A 19,379-nucleotide genomic window follows, 5' to 3' on the forward strand; every position below is an offset into this window, starting at 1 on the left:
TGAAACGTAGATTGCTTTCTCCAGCACCAAAACGAAAGAATTCCTTACATGCAGTCCAATGCGACACAGTAGGAATTAAGGTGAGAAGTTATACTTTAGGACTCTTGGATCTGGAACTGCCACACTGGAGTGGCAGAAACACGTTTCTTCAAGCCTTCTGGGGGCAGCAAAGGGAATCTGAAGTTGTGAAAGTCTTTCATCAAGAAAAAGTGGGTCTCAGGCATGGTCAAGAGCGTAGGTCACGTACAGAGCAAGAAAAGCCTATTACACTCTGCATACTACGCCCAGCTTTTGTCTGGTTGTTGGTTTTGTTTTTGTTTTTCCCCATTCCTGTCACTACTACTTCCTAATGAGCCATGAGATCTGGTGTAGGTGGAAACTGTGACTTGCTTCTAATTGAGAAACAAGGCAAAAAAGACAGGAAACCTGTGACATGAGACAATAGGTCCAACCTGCTGACTCTTGGCTTTGAGAAAGCAACCAGTTGTGCTGGGATAGCCCATTTGGCAAGGCACAGAATGCGGCCTCTACCAAACCCTGAGAGGCGGAGTGCATCACAGACATAGGAAGCTGCCACAGGCGACAACAGGCTGAGAGAGGAAGCGCATCTCAGTGGCACCTCAGTGAGACAGCAGCCCAGATCATAAAAGTGCTGTTATAAGGCTAGCTACATTGCTAGCTTTAGCATGCAATGATGGATGATTATGAGAGATTTCAAGATATTTTTATTTTAAACCATTTTATTATAAAAGTAATACAAATGACAAATGAAATGTGGAGAAGGGCAAATGCATCCATTTGCTGCCTGCCATCCTACTGAGACCACGACCAGTAATCTGATTGTCACTTTCATAGCCTGACGTGTCATTCACACCCATGACCACGTTAATGCTCTTGTGTCCGTTTTCTTGCTGTAGCGTTTTCTCCGTACCGCTCACCGATACCTATCTATTGACTATGGGTGTGGGATGGCAGAGGCACCGCCAGGCTCCACAACTCTGCACGTATCCTTGATGTAAACCCGCATTTAACTGTACTGTCTCTGATAAGAAAGTTCTAGGCTAACTATATTTGCAAGCAATATAGTGCTTCCATCGGAGAAGGCTTTATTCTGAAAGGAAGTTTATGGGTTGGGACTAGCTAAGTCAGCCCTGACTACCTCTGAGATAAAAGACAACAGCTCGATGAGGAGCCTCACATCCAATCTTTCAGAACTGAAGTCAGCACCAAGAAGGGCAGATGTCATCTTCTAAGAGAAATATTCTGCAACACAGAGGAAGAAGGTCAGAGAACAAGTAATAGACAGCACATGCAAGACTAAAATTATAAAGATATTTAGTGTAACTATCACAGTTAGGTGGACAAATGCTGAGCAAGCAAATACCAGACATGTACTAAAATGTTAGGGACAGAACTTTAACTCAGGGTTCTCAGTAAGCAACTGACTACAACTGTTACTGGCCTTTGCATTTCACTCCAGCTACTTAGATGCATGACTGCACAAAATGCTCTGGAAAAATGGGATATTCTTCACAAAACAGGAAAATTAAATTATTTCTTCAAAAAACAGCTAGGAAAAAGCAGCCTTTTCTTATCTGAGGAATAAAAACCAAGCCTTTTTTGCCTTGAATTTCTCACATGGCAAAAGAAGTGGAAGCCTGATCCACACTTGGGGTCAGGCCATGTCTCTCTCTCCCATTACTGTTTCCTGTCAATCACTTCAAAACTGACCTGAGGGTCTGGCAGCATAAATCCATCGGTAAGTTTATAATAGACTATTGTGGAATCTGACTCCACTATGGCCAAAGTAAAAGACATCGGCAGTTCTGGATCGCCTTGCAACTTTCTAGACGCCTTCAAGATTTCCCTTATCCTGAAAATGAAGACAAAGTTTGTTTGAGACTCATGGTTACTCAATTAACAGTAAGATCAAACAGTATAAGTTCTTGAGGGAAAGATAGGATATTGCATCCAAAATGCTAAAGCCGTGTCTATAGGCTCAAATGGGAACATCTGAAGCTGTCTTCTCACGCAGACACCCTAAGAAAGGCCTACATACTGCCTTTTCACTCTCTCCGGGTTAGCTGACTCTGAAACCTATAAAACAACTACAACTACAACCTAACAGTGTTTTGTGCATCTAGTTGGCTAAGGACCATAGATGTTAATTTTCCTGTTTTCCAACTTGGTTACTGATTGGAACAAAGTGACACTTGGGTCTATTATTTTAAACAGATTATAGGGCTGTTGTGATGGAAGACGCCTGTGCTCCCAGTCCGGGAGACAGAGCAGGAGAGTCACAGGAAATTAGAGAAGTCTAGTTTACAGAGTTCCTGGTCAGCCAGGGCTACACAGTGAGACCCTGACTCAAAATATCTGAAAACTAACCAACAGACGTAACAAACACGCCTCTTGTTTCTCCATGGGGTTTATAACTACTGCCTTTGAATATGTAACTCTCCATTGGTTACCCATTGGCCCAACTGTTCTCCTATTATTGTCAGGTTTGTTTTTGGTGTGTCTGTCCCAAGTTAATTGGAGGAAGCCACATTAGTCTTTTAATTAACATTCTCAAGATTTCTGATATTCCTTTATTCACACTATTCTCTGGCATCATTTTCTCACTCAAAAGTTAATTCCATTCTCCCCTTATACTTATTATTTAAATTGTCAAATATTGCTTGTTAAAAATTATTTCTGTATGTGAGTGTTTTGCCTACACGTATCTACCTATCTATCACGTGTGTGCGGCGCCCACAGAAGACAGTGTTGGAGTCTCTGGAACTGCAGTTGCCAGCCAGCTGCCATATAGGTGCTGGGCACAAAACCAGAGGCTTCTGCAAGAGCAACATTGCTCTCAGCCGCTCACATTACACAGAGCCTAGTCAACGCCCATAAACCCTGTAATGGACACGCTGAAAGTAAATTTCTCTAAGTATGCCGTACTGGCAGACTATGTGAGACCAGGACAGAGATGAAAAGAAAAAGGAAGGAAGGAAGGAAGGAAGGAAGGAAGGAAGGGGAGGGGGGGGGAGGGGAGGGGAGGGGAGGGGAGGGGAGGGGAGGGTAGGGGAGGGGAGGGGAGGGGAGGGGAGGGGAGGGGAGGGACAGAAAGACAGACCTTGTTAAGACTTTATTCAATTTCTTTTTTAAACATAAGTTATTATTTTTTAAATTAAAGGTAGGTGAGTATTTGTGCATGTGTACACCTGTATGTGTCTATGTGTGTATGCTTCTCTGTATATCCATGCATGCCTCTGTGTGTGTGTGTGTGTTTGTATGTGTGTTTCTGTGTGTGCACATCTCCTAAGGTGAGGTGGTGAGCTCGGCGAGGCATGAACATCTCATAGTGCCAGTGAGGATGGAAGCGTCCACGGCATTGACTGTTGTTCTTTCAGTCTCAGGTCATATTTGGTTTTGGAATCCTCAACACCAAAACATTCTTAGGTTAGAGATTTAACTCCAGAGTTGTAAAAGAGATTTTGTTCTCAGAGCTAAGGGAAACTGCTGCCAACTTAAATGGAAGTTCCCATCTCCAAGCTCCTGTTTATCCCACTTGGTGCAGTGTGTGGGAAAACTACCAGTGTCCTCACAGGGACAGAGGACAGAACGGTACCTAGTTACTGCCTGGCCTCAGCTGGGCAGTTTTACAAAGTTTCCTCTTCAAACTCATGTCTAGTCTACTTTGAACATGTGTTTAATATAGAGCCATCATCTTTCTAGTCAGGACTTTATTCTTTGTTCCCTTTACTTTATAAGCTCATAAAAATACATAAGCCAATAAGCCATTGCCACCTTAATTATTAAAAAATATGGATAACATCAGATGCTCTGAGGTTCTACTTTAAAAATAACATGACTGGTAAAACACACTGAAATTTCAATAAATGTGAAACCTTACTTAGAAACCAGAGAACTCTACATCTGAACAAGGATTTCTTTTCTACTTAATGAAATTTCAGGGAGAAAGTCTCAACTAAAGAAAAGGATATGTTGATAATAATCATAGCTGTTGATTATCAATAGCAAAATTTGATGCTGCTGGCAGACTTCTCCTTTTGACACCATTTGGGCATAACGTCCAGAAGCCAAATTATTTAAGCCTTTTCCATAAATCTTAAATTTGATTTTTCTCTAATGACCCTAAACCAAAGACAGTGGGATCTGTACAGATTTGCAGTGAGGATAAGAAACTGAGTCAAGTATTACTCTTAACTAAAGGCACTGAAATAAAGTGCATCGTGAATTAAAAATCATATTAATTTTGATTCACAGATCCTTCTGTACTCAATAGCCAACTAGGATACACTGTGACTCTATCTATAAAAGGCACTGACTTCTTCATCAGCCTCAGCGTGCTATAATGGAAAGGCATCCCTGACAAAATCCCTGCCTTTGAGCTCTGCAATAGCTCAAAATTCACTGTGTTCTTCCACGAGCTCAGGCCTGAAGAAAAATGCCAGGGAGAACAGGCCACCTCTTTGGGAATCAGGTCACAACGTCCCAGGTTTTTGTTTGTTTTTTGTTTTTTAAGAAAACAACAACAACAACAAGGCAGCTGAACTCTCAGTGGGGATTTGCTGAAGAATCAAGTGCCTGTGTGGCTAGTCACCTCACTGGGAAGTCATTTTGCTAAAATAAATAAAGAAAAAATATGAGCTTACATTTTTTTCCTTAGGGTTAAGAAAAAAAGTGTCACTGTGAGCCGTGGCCAGAGCTGGGGTTCCGTCAGCAAGCAGCAGACCCCAGCACAGGCTGCAAGAGGACGTGTGTCCTGACTATGACGGAGGCCAAACAGTGCAGGTCATTTTATCAGTTACCAGACTTCAGGCCTCAAGTAAGTGGCCATTAAGTAAACTTATAATAAAAGCCATGCTTTCAGAAAGGAGTATTTTTAAAGAACAAAGTTGTAATTCAGAAAAAACCATAGCACTTCTGTACTAAGTCTCAATCAGATGTGGAAGCCGATAACTCCAGCACTCAGGAGAGGAAGGCGGAGGCTCATCAACCCGCCAGCCTGGGCTACCAAGTGAATGCCAACATAGCCGGGGCTATAGAGTAAGATCCTGTCTTGAGAAAAAACAATTAAAATACTAGTAATGATTAGAAATGACGTAAAGAAACTTCTAACCTTTCATTTTGTGAGACACTGCATGGGGACAGAAGGTGAAAGGGCAGGGTACATACGGGTGAGAAAGACCGCCATGGAAGGTAAAGATACAAAAGACACTGTGGATTGCCTCGTCAGATGGTGGGTGACCTTCGTCAGGTGAGCAGTTACAGCGGAAAGGCAGGGAAAGGTGAGATTCTGCAAGCAAATGGCAGTGCCCAGACACACGCCTCTCTACCCCTCTCTGCAAACCCTTGAAAGGACATATGGTTAACAAACATCCTTATATTCTTTACTGTATCACCTACCAACTCGCTGCCTCGGAAGCTTAGCCACTCAACATATACTGAGCTCTGTATACCATGCACCGGGCTAGGCACTGGGGTTAAAGGAAAGAATGAAGTGAGGTCTCCCCTCTGTGGATCTAATACCAAACCCATGATATGTTGCCTATCAATTAATGTGCGAAGAATAGTAACCTAACACCTCAGTGAGTCCAGAAGGGAAGCTGTGGCCGAGATGGGAAGGAACTGAGATTCTGGGCATATTTTAGAGGAGGAGGGTGTTTGATTGTCATCAAATATAAGGGGTGGCAAGAAAAATATGCATTTTCTCCACTGATATATATTTCTCTCATTCATTCTCTCTCTCTCTCTCTCTCTCTCTCTCTCTCTCTCTCTCTCTCTCTGTGTGTGTGTGTGTGTGTGTGTGTGTGTGTGTGTGTGTGTGTGTGTATGTGAGAGACCTGGAGTGTATGTGTGTGTGTGTGTGTGTGTGTGTGTGTGTGTGTGTGTGTGTGTGACCTGGAGACCTCACAGAAGGAGCAGATGTAGGACACATCAGTTCTTCTTTGGCATGCTCATTGGTCACTTTTTAGAACACGGTAGACATTTCAAGTAAAGAGTTACATATATGAGTTTGAAGTTCACAGTGCCGGTTAAAGTGGAAACATGGAGATATAAATTGTGGAGGCGTCAGTGTAGTGGTGACATTTAACCATGGGCTGAGGAGGCTGCTAGGGAGTGAGCCTGAAGAGGAAGACTGCGTCCAAGAGCAACACCTAGAGGCCAGGAACTTGGCAAGGTTCAGCAGAGGAAAGAAGGGATGTGAAGGAGCGCCCGCACATCCCCACTAACAGCCTCTTACACCATCCAGCTGGGATCCCTAATGCAAAACAAATGAGCACCCCCATGCTGACTCACTTTCCCTTTCAGGACCAAGTGCTGTTTCCTAAAGCCCTCACTGACAAAGCTCCTGCTCTGCTCTCTCACCTCTGAATCCCTTACGCTCAGATCCCAGTCTCCTCACCTTACCAGGCTGCTTCTCCTGGAGATCCTGCTGCCCCGGATGGTGACTGTTTAAACATTCTTTCTGTTTCTCCTCTCGCTCCACCCGACTCCTCCACTTGTTTTCATCTCTCTCATCCTTGACCAACTCACATGCATAAATGAACTTGGACACAAAACACAGAGCCCTCACCCATGTGGGAAGCTGCTGCCTCTGCCATTACTGCACACCCGTTCACAACCAACCAGCCATGGCTCTCAGCTTGCTCAGGCTCAACCATTGTTTCCACCATGACAGCTGCTGGGAGCCTCCTTGTCCATCTCAAGGTCTGTACTTCTTTCAAATAGCTTGTCATCCAGGGAACGCTCCAGACTCCCCACCTGCTCCTATACTATTAGAGACTTCTGTCTCTCCCTCTGCAGTCTTCTGCAGTACTGTAGTCACATCCCTCTGACATTAACCACACTGAGTATAATCTGTTCTCTCGTCCCTGGACTCTGGGCATCTTGTAGGAAAAGTCTGTGATACTTTATTCCCTTGACCCCAGGCCTCCACTATAAAGGAGAAAAATCATGAGCAATCTGAAATTTACCTTCTTATCCTCTCCCCAAACCAAAACATCCTCCTATTTTGCCTTCCAATAGTCTAGAATTACATTCACATTAATTTATATGCACTGTATTTAATGGTTAAAAAATATGATTATTTACATCTTAACATTTATCATTTTAATGTAAGAACAGTAAACACAATTTTAATTTTCTCTATACAGCTCACTGTTTTAAAATATCATTTTTCTCCCTGCAAATCTATTAATTCAACTGGCATACAAATAAATAATTTATCCGTTTATATTGTGTAGGAAGCTGCTGTGGTATCTTGCAGGGACAACACTAATAGCTGGTAAAGTACTTGTGTAAGTGATCATGTCATTTAAAGAAAAATTACTATTGGTGGTCTTCAAAGGTTATATAGAGAAAAATAACAAATGAAAAAGAAGAACTACAATTTACTTACTTCACTATAGGAAGAAGGAGGTGCATTCTTCTGAGAGGGTTATGGCAAACAGGATATGGCATGCCTAAATAATCTAGATTAGGAAAACCAAAAATCCTAACTTTGGCTCCAATATTCTTTCATTGTACAGGAATCTTGCCAAAGGAGTCCCCTTAACCCCGATGCCCTAGGGCAAGGTCGTAGGCTTTCCGTTTTCTAGAGGTAAACTGGGGGACAGATGAGAGTGCTGAAGCTGCTTCCTGATCTGAAGTGACACTCGAACCAGAAGTCATGCCAAGAAAGAGGACATCTGAGTGACTCAGAGAAAGCTCTAATGTGTGTCTGGAAGGCTCCGCGTCCCATTTGCACTGCCCTCTAACACTGAGGAAGCTTTACGGTTTAGTCAGTGTGACAGATCGGCAATGCAGAGCTATCAGCAAGGACAACCTTTACCATCTTAAAACAAAGGAGATTGAACATGATGTGAAAACTGCACTCCATAACTGTGAATTTTATAATCGTATAAAGAATCAATTCTTCCCAGTTCATTTTAGCCATACAGAAGGGCTTAGATACCCAGCTATGGTTCTAGTTTCAGCCTCTCTAACATCTTACTAAACCAGTAATCCGCATTGAAAAAGATAGGACACGACTCAAACTGACGCAGGCTTCCTTGTGGTCTCACACTGTTCTAAGTGTGTGTGTGATGGGGGAGGGTGGGGGAGGGGTGCATAGTTGCACACATGAAGGGGCCAGAAGAGGATGCTGAATGTCTTTAATTGTTCTCTCTGCCTTATTCCTTTAAAATAGATTCCCTCACAGAACCTCATTGTTTTGCTAGGCTGACTGGCCAACAAGCTCTCAAGATCTGCCTGTCTCTGCCCCCCAACATTGGAGTTACAGGCACACAGCTGGCTTTTGACATAGGTGCTGGGGATTTGAACTCAGGCCCCTAGGCTTGCATAGCAAGCACTTTTACCCACTGAGCACATCCCCAGTCTTCATCTTTATTTTTATTTATTTATTTATTTAATGTATATAGGTACACTGTAGCTGAACAGATGGTTGTTCGGAATTTTTTAGGATCTCTGCCCGCTCTGGTTGTCCCCACTCGCTCTGGTCAACTCCGCTCGCTCAGTCCCAAAGATTTATTTAGAATTATATATAAGTACACTGTAGCTGTCTTCAGACACGCCAGAAGAGGGCATCAATTCTCATTATGGGTAGTTGTGAGCCACCATGTGGTTGCTGGGATTTGAACTCAGGACCTTCAGAAGAGCAGTCAGTGCTCTTACTAACTGAGCCATCTCGCCAGCCCCCAGTCTTCATCTTTAAATCCATCAGCTCTGTGACCTCTGGAAATCTATGAGTGTGACTCCATACACTGCTTTGTTTGGAAAAAAGCACTCACATCCATGGGCGTTGCTGACTCCTTAGATCCCTGAGATTTATTTAAGTAGAACACAAGCTGAGGATACACCATGCTAATTTACTATTTCATAATGCAAACTAAAAATTATCTAGAAAATATTGTAAATAAAAAAGCAATAAATAAACAATAGCAAATAGACAACTCTTATCCACCAGCATAATATCCCACTAATTAGAAACAGACGTTTTGCAAATTTTATTCTCCCAAAGGAAGAGTAATTAAACTACTATTTTCAGAAGGATACACACACACTCGTAGATTGCTGTTTGTAAGTAGGTGAAGGCAGGTGAAGGATAAGGCTAGAGCCAATGCCTGGGCAGTGGAAAAAGAAGGTGGGCTGAGAATTAGAGACTGAGGGAAGAGGGGGAGACGGAGAGAAGGAGACAAGATGGAACCTATAGGAGAGGAAGAGGAGCCAGAACCACACAGTCCTGAGAGCCATAAGTATTGGGGATTTCTTAGATGATTAAATAATAAGTAGGATGCGTTTGCCCTGTCTAAGTGTGTAGCTTGTGTTTATATCAACTGAGTTTTGAGCTCATTGTGCGGGTGTTTTGTGGGTTGAGAACTGACTAATATTAATCTGACTGATAAATTACAGGCCTCTAGAGTTTTGATTTTACCTGTTTACAGGGATTTGTGACAGCTAACCACAGGGTTGGCTGGGAATGTGAGCAGGACCCTCTGCAGGTTGGGGACCATGGAGACCCTAGCGGCGGGGAAACTGTGATACTAGAAATTAGCTGGCGCTAGCATGGGTGCCTTGTTTTTTTTATATATTTCACGCAACACACACACACACATATAACCTTCTGAGACTGAACTGTGAGACATTCACACACACACACACCCTTCTGAGACTGAAAACTGTGACACGCTACATTAACTATGCTTGAATGGCTGTGGGTCTATATTAGTAATAAAATGAATTCTGCCTGTCTAGTGCCAGAAACTACAAAAACAAAGCCACCAGGACCAAAGCCTGGGAAAGCAAGTAGGAAATGGACACAAAAAAGTCCAGAAATTCTGAAAAATGTACCCAGATATACAGTGACATTAAGAACTGATAATAAGAACTGCCCAGAACTATTAACTTTTAAGGAATCAACAAATATACACTCTATAGCATAAGGAATGAGCCATGTAACTAAATCTGTTTGCCACTCAACACTCAAACAGCAAGAGAGCAATGGTTGGACTGACCCAGTAGGATTGTCTGTCTACACTAAAGGCACGTCCTGTAACTGCCCTGTAGCTGACACAAGCTACAGGTCATAAGTGCCAGCTGCCCAGTTTTACAGACTCCAGAACTCTGAATGCACACAAGAAGTTACTATTGTAAATACATAGGAAACTGTACCCAGCAGGTTTAGTATACTTCCCATTTCCCTATTAATAAAGATATTATTTATGGTGTTGTCAGAAGTGCAGAGCATTAAAAATAAGAGTCATAAGAAGCTAGCCTGCACAGCTTCAAATGGCACCTGGAAACAGTATGCTTTGTGATGTGTGACATGTCATTTGTTTCTAAAAATATGGGCCAGGCAGGATATTCTAAAATGAAATCAGGGTTCTTGTTAAGATGTCAATTGCATCCACTCATATCCCAACATATTTTCTGAGCTGCGCTGCTAGGTCAATTGTCATAAAGTAAGAACAGTGGTCACCTCTGAAAGAAGGAACAAGCCAGTCAGTCCACACACTGCGAAGGGCTCTGAGAAGGCCCGAACAGGTCTCCGCCATGGTTATGGGAGTAGGATATTTGGAACTATGGGGTCTTCTGTATGAATTTTATTTTATAATAAAAGATCCTTTAAAATTCAATAAAGAAAGAAGAACTAGGGGCTAGAGGAAGGCTTAGGCACTACAGAGCCTGCTGCACCAGCATGAGGACCTAAGTCTGATCCTCAAAATCCCCACTAAAAAATAACCACCACAATAGGAGTGAGCATGAGGGCCTGCGCCTGCAATCCCAACACTGGGAAGGCAGACAGGAGTCTCTAGAGCTCACTGGCCCTGCAGCCAAGCCTTCTCAGTGAGTGCCAGGCCAGTAGAATCACAATAACCATTTAATCTAAATAAGCCTTTGCCAGTTATACATGGAATCTCTCTTCTTCTATACTGACAGTCACAGTGTAAACTGACAGCAGTTCTCCCCCAGGGACACCTTAGCAGTCAGTAACAGTCAGGAGGCAGGGACCAACGCCATCATGTCCCAATCAAGCACCTCTAAGTACTGCCTAGAACGTGCTCATTAGTGAGACATCTGCAACTGCAGGAAAGTGCCAGTAGTGAAAGCCTTTCTGATCTAAAAGAACTTAGGGATATAGCAATTAGTAAGAAGAAAGCATTAAGAATAACTTAATGATGTACCTGAGGTTTCAGAAACACAAGAAAAGCCAAACTCAAAATTAATAGATGGAAAAATAATAATGATGGAGCAGAAATCAATGAAATGGAAATATAACATACAATAGACCAAGAGCCAATGACACGAAGAGCTCATTCTTTAAAAAGATAAAACAAACACTTACTCAACGTAGCCAAAGATGGCGAAGGCCTGAACTGGTAAATCTGGAGATGAAAGGATGATATTATGACGGATACTAATAAAATTCAGAGGCTCATTAAGGAACTGTTGGAAAAAACCTAAATTCCAAAAGATTGGAAAACCTAGAGACAGTTGACAGAAATACTGTCTCCCTAACTTAACAAACCTAGCAGATATAAACAACATAATAGATCCACTGAGGGCCTGGGAATGAAGCCGTAATCCCCGACAACAACCACACCATGGCTTGACTGTACTGTGGAGGCTGGGAACTCCAAGGGGTGGTAACTGATTAAGTGTTGGGGAACTCTGTTAAAAAATGAGGGTGACAGAGGTTATTCAGGAGAAAGGAAGCCCTTTTCCTCCTCTGTCATTTTTCAAACACAGAATCTCCTGTTACCTTTTAGAAATTAAAAACCTTTACTTAGAATGCCAAGCAGGAAATCTACCTTAAGCTAAGCACAACAATGGTGATCATGAAAGAAAGGATGGGTGCACAGGGTTATACTCAAATTAAGACGATACTTGTTAAAGCGTACCTTAAAAATGGCAAGGGTGGATTTAAAAACTGGAACATACAACCAATGAAAGATTACTGACAAAAATATAAAAAAGAACTTATAAAAGTGAAGAAAAAAACAAGAAAGAAAGAAAACCCACAAAGAGTCTAACAGGCAAGGGTCTGTTAAACTAAGACAAAAGTCCTCGCTCACCTGTTATGGCTGAGGGAAGCGGAAATGGGTGTAGGCACCACCGTCTGCAGCCCTTCCCCTTCAATCTCAGTGCCGAGGAGGCAGATGAGTTGTAGTTCTGGTATCCCTACACAGTTTACTTCATGCCAACTTTTACCTGAAAGAGCATCAAGAATGGACACATGCATTCACTCAAAAGCAAAGATAAGCATTCTAAACTTCTAATACTCAGTTGAACAAACTGCACTCATAATATTACCTCCTCTCTTTGTTTTTCTAATCTTTTCCATGACCTAGCAAGTCCTAATGTAAATGAATAAAGAAACTTAAAATTAACTGGCAAAATTAATAGTAAATGAAAAAGTGTTTGCTTATTATATGTGAACAACCCTACATAACAACCCAATGCCCCAAACTCCCACACCCCAATAGCAAACCAATATAATAAACAAGCAACTTACTCTCCATGAGATCCAGGTAAACCAAGAATGCTATATAAACTTGGGTGGCATCTCCTATATCTAATTCCATCATTTCTAAGTACTGAAAATCAAAACGGAATTGTTAAATAGAGAAGAAAATAATAGCTCAATATTTTCTTTCATTTAACAAATATTCACTAAATATATGCATATAATATATATACATATATGGACATAAACCATCTTCTGTATATAATAGAAGTTAAAAGAATGTAAGGTCTTATCTCTGCCTCTAAAAAAAAATCTACAATTGTTAAACACATCCAGGCAGTCTCCCTTCATGCAAGAAAAACACTACCTTATCAATCACCAAAATCTAAGGATGTTCAGGTCCCTTATATAAAATGCAAGAATACTTATATATAATCTGTGTAGTCTTTAAACCATCTATAGGTTATTTTAAGTGCTACATAATGTTTAGAAATAATAATAAAAGTCTGCACATGTACAATGTAGAGGATATTTTTTTAAATGTTTTCAATTAAAAATTATTTAGCAAATCCTCCATTCTAGAGAACTAGCTATACTTAAAGCTGGTAGGTAAATGACAATTATTAAAAGCATGAGTTATAAAGTAACTGACTAGGTCAGAGGAAGTGTTCTCAGGGCATGAACTGGTGATCGTTTCATGACAGAATGGATGCAAAGTCAACGCCTTGCAGGACTTGAGTGTATGGAGAAGCGCAATGGTCCAGTGGGAGAAATTATGGCAACCAAGAATAAGCTACAAAACGTCAAGTCTATAAAGAATCATAGCCACCCGGAGCAGAAAAAAATTTAGATTTTCATTGGGCTATGTTATGGGATGCCTCAATTTCTCTGGCATCTAATTTGCATATAGAAAAAAATCTGCTAAATTCTGAACACCTCCTGCTCTTGAGTGGGAGTTATTTAATTGAGTTTTAAAGAAGCAAAATTACTTCTTTCAGACTTGCTGGTTGTAATAGGAAAATCCCAGGAATCTACCCCTGCAGGGAGGCCCTGGGCATCCACACACAGTGGGGCAGGTGTGGTAAGGCCCTGGGCACCCACACAGTGGGGCAGGTGTGGTAAGGCCCTGGGCACCCACACAGTGGGGCAGGTGTGGTAAGGCCCTGGGCATCCACACACAGTGGGGCAGGTGTGGTAAGGCCCTGGGCATCCACACACAGTGGGGCAGGTGTGGTAAGGCCCTGGGCACCCACACAGTGGGGCAGGTGTGGTAAGGCCCTGGGCACCCACACAGTGGGGCAGGTGTGGTAAGGCCCTGGGCATCCACACACAGTGGGGCAGGTGTGGTAAGGCCCTGGGCACCCACACAGTGGGGCAGGTGTGGTAAGGCCCTGGGCATCCACACACAGTGGGGCAGGTGTGGTAAGGCCCTGGGCATCCACACACAGTGGGGCAGGTGTGGTTGATGCACAGATTAGATATTCCAGAACCTTAAGAGGGCAGACCTAATTGGCTGCATGATAAATGTGCAGGTTCAAAAGAAGGACTTTATGTGCCCCAGATCTCAAAAGTGCTTGACAGTGGTACTGAGACATCATTTTGTGTTACGCTACAAGGTCTAATTTGTTGTTCCTGGAAGGAAAAAAAAAAAAAAAATCAGGAAGATTTGGTGGTTTACACAGCCATTAAGTTCAATAGGAAAAGAATCTGCAAGTAAGAAAACTGTCTAAAGGCAACAGCAAACCGAGATGGAGTTTCAAAGGGTTACTAATACTTATATAGTACTTTTTATATGTCAGACACCTTATAAACATTACCCTATGAGGTACTACCATTATCCCCTATTTTTTAATGAAGAGAGGTAAATATACCGAGACACGTCAAAAAATTGAAGCAGAACTGCGATGAAGTCAAACAAGTCAAAGTTTACCAACTTTGTAACAGAAATAAGATTCAAACTTGGGAAGTCTGAACTGGTGTCCATGTTCCTAGTCACTGTTGATGTCTTCTCTGTTTCTCTCTACCTCCTCCCCTGTCGTTATGGTAACTAGTAACATTCCCACGCTATTGTTTATGGAGACGATGATGAGAAATCATAAGGAAACACCAAGCTTAGCTGGGTGTGGTGGCTCACGCCTTTAATCCCAGTACTTGGGAGGCAGAGGCAGGCGGGTTTCTGAGTTCGAGGCCACCCTGGTCTACAAGGTGAGTTCCAGGACAGCCAGGGCTATACAGAGAAACCCTGTCTCGGAAAACTAAAAACAAAACAAACAAACAAAAAAACCAAAAACCTTGAGGCCAACACAGAAAATACAACCTCAATAGTTCTCTGCCCTGTACAAGAACTTACTCAAGCTTTCCAAGAAATAAGAAAAATTAGGATTCTGTCCCCATACAAAATCAAGATGCACACTTTGGGCCTAAGGCTAAGTGTAATACGACTGTGCCTAAATACATTATTTGCGGACTCCTAGATCTCAGCATTAGTCCACAGACTGTTTCTGCGGTTAGCTGTGGACTCAGTCCAACTCAGAAAGGACTACATAGTTAGGAAAACAGGTATTAATGGAGGGCTCATCACGGCCTCTGGGTTAAGAGTGGCCTTGGCAGCATGACAAGAATGGTGTTAATCTGTACTATATAACTCATATAAACAAACAAAATTGACACTGCGGGCGACCAGTGGCCTTGCACTCGGGGTTCCCCCAACCCCACGCCGCGAGGCTGGCGTGCGTCCTCCGCCGAGACGCGGGCCGGAGAGGGAGCGCGGTGCCGAGGGCCGAGGTGCCGAGGGCCCTGCTGGCCTCGCGCCTCCTGACCTTAGGGTGTGTGCCCATCCAGGCATCCTCCGGAGCCCACGTGTGGGCGCCGCCGCCATCGCGAACGGGAGCCGGGCCAGGCCTGCTACATCCCGGGGTAGGTTCGGAATCGCTGCGCTCCTCCATACCGCCCGGGCAGAAAGCCGTGGTGCACCGCAAACCCCGCTCGGCCAGAAGCAGGAGGTCCAGCGCGCGGGAGTTCCGCTTCCCGCCGCGCACACTGGGCGGAGAGTTGGCTGGGCCACGCCCCCTGACTAGGGACCTGCACCAGCGCGAATGAGCTCCGACCCCCTCCACCTTCCCTCTTAACCACCTCCAGTTTGGGCAGGTTGTAGGGTAGAGGAAGTTAACTAATAACCTGAATTCAGAATTCTTCAGCCCTTCATAAACCCGTGCTCTCTCGCTTGAGAAATGAAGGATTCTTAACTCGTCTTTGCCTTCAATTCCTGGGAGCAGAAAAAGACCTCATTCAATGCCCTGCTGTCGAAGTTTAAAATTAAAACACAGTTGTAAAGCAAGTTCATCTTTCAAGATTAGAAAAAAACATGAGGTGTTGAACGGGTACTGAGAACTAACGTAAACAAATGACTTAAAAAGCCAAAGATGAGACCCTTCAGACTGATGGGTAGGACTTGGCAAGTGGGTTTGGATTTACCCTGAGTAAGAAAGGAGCCAGTAGAGGTTCCTGGTAGTAAGAGGAGTGGTTACAAAGCCACTATATTAACCAAGACCAAAAAGGCTTCCAAAATTAAAAAAATACCAGGCAAAAGAAAACTTGTGATTCAAAACGCAGTAGATTATGAATCGTGTGTTTAGCCAGGCAGTGGTGGCACACGCCTTTAATCCCAGCATTTAGGAGGCAGGGGCAGGCGGCTTTCTGAGTTCGAGGCCAGCCTGGTCTACAGAGAGAGTTCCAGGACAGCCAGGGCTACACAGAGAAATCCTGTCTCGAAAAACAAAACAAAACAAAAAAAAATCTTGGTTGAAACAAAACTTTGATGAGACCGTTATACCCATCAGCAATGAAATACAACAAACCATATTTTTAATGGATGGAAATGTCAAGGGTCAAATCTCAAAAATGAATTTTTTTTTAAATCAAAATAGGTATTCTGTAGTTCAAGATTACAGTTTTGGAAATAAAGATTTCCAGTGGGTGATTTTTTGACAACCAAAATGGAATTTGGGGGGAAGAGCAGGTGAAGTTGCAGATAGATCAAGAGAAATCACTGGAGATGAACAAAAGAGTGAAATGTTATTTTCCTAAGTGTGAGGGTGGGAGGGGGCAAAGTGCCAGGCTTAGTGGTGAATGATTATAATCTCAGTAATCAGGAGGCTGAAACGGGAGGATTGTGATGCTGAGCCCAGCTGAGTCTACAGAGTGAGTTCTAGCTCAGCCTGGGCTATAGATCAAAACCTGTCACAGTAAACGAACACGCAGAGAATGAACAACACCTTCAGGAGTTGCCACATGTTAGTGAACTATTAGGGGAATGAGGTAGAAAACACTGAAGAAATGATGGCCAATTTTTTCACAATTTGAATGAAATAAATTTGCCATTACAGCATGATAAACAAGTACCAATTAAATGAGACATGAGTTCCCATTGTTGAAGAAAAGAAAAAGAGAAAACCTTAAATATAGCAGAAAACTAACTACAAGGAAACTCCACCTACACAGATTCATATGAAATCATTATTTTTGCCTCCATAAAACAGCTGTTGAACCTTCTCCCCAAAGCAAATACTACTAAAATTAGGAGGCTCCCTGAAGCAGTAAACACTGACACTAATTCAAGAAATTAGAAATGAAGAAACTCTCTTCTCTGGCTCCTAAAGCTTAAATCGGTCAAAGAGCATTTGGTTGCTAAACTGAGAATGGAGATCCTGTAACTCAGAAAGGAGATCTGAGATTAGATTCTTTGTGAACAACACTCCAACAGCTGCAAGGGAAGATTTTCTTTTCTTTTCTTTTTTCTTTTGATTGGCTATTTTATTTATTTTATATTTCAACTGTTATCCCCTTTACCGCTTTCCCCTCCAAAAACTCCTATCCCATCCCCCTCCCCCTGCTTCTATGAGAGTTACCCATCCACTCTCAACTCCTTGCAATGGCATTCCCCTATACTGGGGCATCAAGCCTTCACGGGACCAAGGGCCTCTCCTCCCATTGATGCCAGACAAGGCTATTCTCTGCTACATATGCAGTCATGGGTCCCTCCATGTGTACTCTTTGGTTGGTGGTTTAGTTCTTGGCAGCTCTGGGGGGGGGGGGGTCTAGTTGGTTGATATTGTTGTTCTTCCTATGGGGTTGCAAACCCCTTCAGCTCCTTCAGTCCTTTCTCTAACTCCTCCATTGGGGTCTCTGTGCTCAGTCCAGTGGTTGGCTGTGAGCATCTGCCTCTACCTTAACAAGGTAGAGCAAGGGCTGGAGGGGTGCTCAACACTGACTTTTCTTCCAGAGGTCCTGTGTTCAATCCCTAGCAACAACATGGTGGCTCACAACCATCTGTAATAAGATCTGATGCCGTTTCTGTTGTGTCTGAAAACAGCTACAGTGTACTCATATATATAAGATAAATAAATATTTTAAAAAGTGGGGGAGGGTAAAGGATAACCAGAAGAGTGGAGGGGGGAGAGAACCCTGAAAGGGTAATGAAAGCAGTAGAAACTTTTTATAGGTAGATTAAATTCTATTGTGTAGAAAAATAATGACATATACACACTTTATATAAAGTGCTTCTGACTTTTAATGCCACTGTCTATTTAAGAATTGAACAAAAAATGGAATTTATTTTCTGCTGGATTAGAGAATGAAGTCTTTAAAGTAGGTCTTGCTGGTTGGGAATGGCTAAGAATAAACACAAAGGATTCAGGACTCTCAGAGAACCTTGCATTTAAAGCATAGAATCAGAAGAACTCTTGTGGCAAGCTTAGAGTGAAATCTACCAGACAGCAGGGTAGAGTTTCAGCTCTGATAGGCTGCAGGAATTTTCCATTTGTAAATGCTTCAATAATTCATTAGAGTAGAGTACTGAAGGGCGTAGAAGGGAAAAGCTGGGTAAGCAAGAAGCAGTGAATACCGTTTCCCTCCTGAATACTATGTGTAAGCCTATTCTGTGTAACCCGGCACTTGCAGCGATGATTTCCCAGGCTGATATTTTACCCAGACCATTTTATTCCTACAAGAAAATCAGTGATATCTATGCAGAGATATATTAATTCAGTTAGTCTCAAGAGAAAAAACCCACACTAAATTGTGATTCAAAGTGTGTTGAAGAAAAAGAAGGCCTTTTGCATAGCATTGTGTAAGACACTAACTCCAAGTTTTATAATATGTAGCATTTTAGAGCTACATATTTTATGTAGCCTTTTATTCATTAGCTTTTTTATTATATCCATATATGTGTGTTATAATTTATGTTTTGCACACAAACCATATGACTCCTCATTCTCTTGTTTCAAGAGTAGGTGAGATACTAATTCTTCTAGAAAATATTTGAACAACATTATGAACTAACCAGTACCCCAGAGCTCTTGACTCTAGCTGCATATGTATCAAAAGATGGCCTAGTCGGCCATCATTGGAAAGAGAGGCCCATTGGATTTGCAAACTTTATATGCCCCAGTACAGGGGAACACCAGGGCCAGAAAGTGGGAGTGGGTGGGTAGGAGAGTAGGAGGGAGGATATGGGGGACTTTTGGGATAGCATTGGAAATGTAAATGAGGAAAATACCTAATAAAAATATTTAAAAAAAAGAAAATATTTGGAAAGTGTGATGGTTTGTATATGCTTGGTCCAGGGAGTAGCACTATTAGAAGGTGTGGCCTTGTTGGAGTAGGTGTGTCACTATGGGTGAAGATCCTCACCCTAACTACCTGGAAGTCAGTATTCTGCAGCCTTCAGATGAAAATGTTGAACTCTCAGCATTGCCTGCACCATGCCTGCCTGGACACTGCCATGTTCCTGCCTTGAAGATAATGAACTGCACCTCTGAACCTGTAAGTCAGCCCCAACTAAATATTGTATAAGAGTTGCCTCGGTCATGGTGTCTGTTCACAGCAATAAACACTAAGG

The 19,379-nt window shown here is 42.6% G+C and overlaps 1 protein-coding gene across 2 annotated transcripts; it reads right to left on the reverse strand.

The window, feature by feature from the left end:
- Positions 1 to 713: 713 nt before the first annotated feature.
- On the reverse strand, positions 714 to 15,506 carry Tsen15 (tRNA splicing endonuclease subunit 15). Of its 2 annotated transcripts, XM_021167359.3 has the most exons (5): positions 15,301 to 15,503; positions 12,530 to 12,611; positions 12,090 to 12,225; positions 1,732 to 1,873; positions 714 to 1,263 (listed from the first exon to the last, which is right to left on the reverse strand). In XM_021167359.3, exons 1-5 carry the CDS (start codon positions 15,424 to 15,426, stop codon positions 1,243 to 1,245), a joined length of 507 nt encoding a protein of 168 aa, XP_021023018.1. In that variant the 5' UTR covers positions 15,427 to 15,503; the 3' UTR covers positions 714 to 1,242. The 2 variants fall into 2 exon arrangements, with proteins under 2 accessions (XP_021023018.1, XP_085698075.1); XM_085841949.1 differs by lacking the exon at positions 714 to 1,263 and having other exon boundaries at positions 1,684 to 1,873; positions 15,301 to 15,506.
- Between the last annotated feature and the right edge of the window lie 3,873 nt (positions 15,507 to 19,379).

Source organism: Mus caroli, unplaced genomic scaffold (genome assembly GCF_978045245.1).
Source record: "Mus caroli unplaced genomic scaffold, Mus_caroli_1 scaffold_1, whole genome shotgun sequence".
NCBI lineage: Eukaryota > Metazoa > Chordata > Mammalia > Rodentia > Muridae > Mus > Mus caroli.

Bases quoted from the DNA above. Each gene is read 5' to 3' on its own strand.
- Tsen15 (XM_085841949.1), bottom strand. From the start codon at position 15,426: ATGGAGGAGCGCAGCGATTCCGAACCTACCCCGGGATGTAGCAGGCCT. The intron at 12,226-12,529 runs GTAAGTTGCTTG...ATGCTCTTTCAG, and splicing joins TTACCTGGATCTCATGGAGA to GTAAAAGTTGGCATGAAGTA. The intron at 1,874-12,089 runs GTGAGCGAGGAC...CTTCATTTTCAG, and splicing joins GCTTCCCTCAGCCATAACAG to GATAAGGGAAATCTTGAAGG.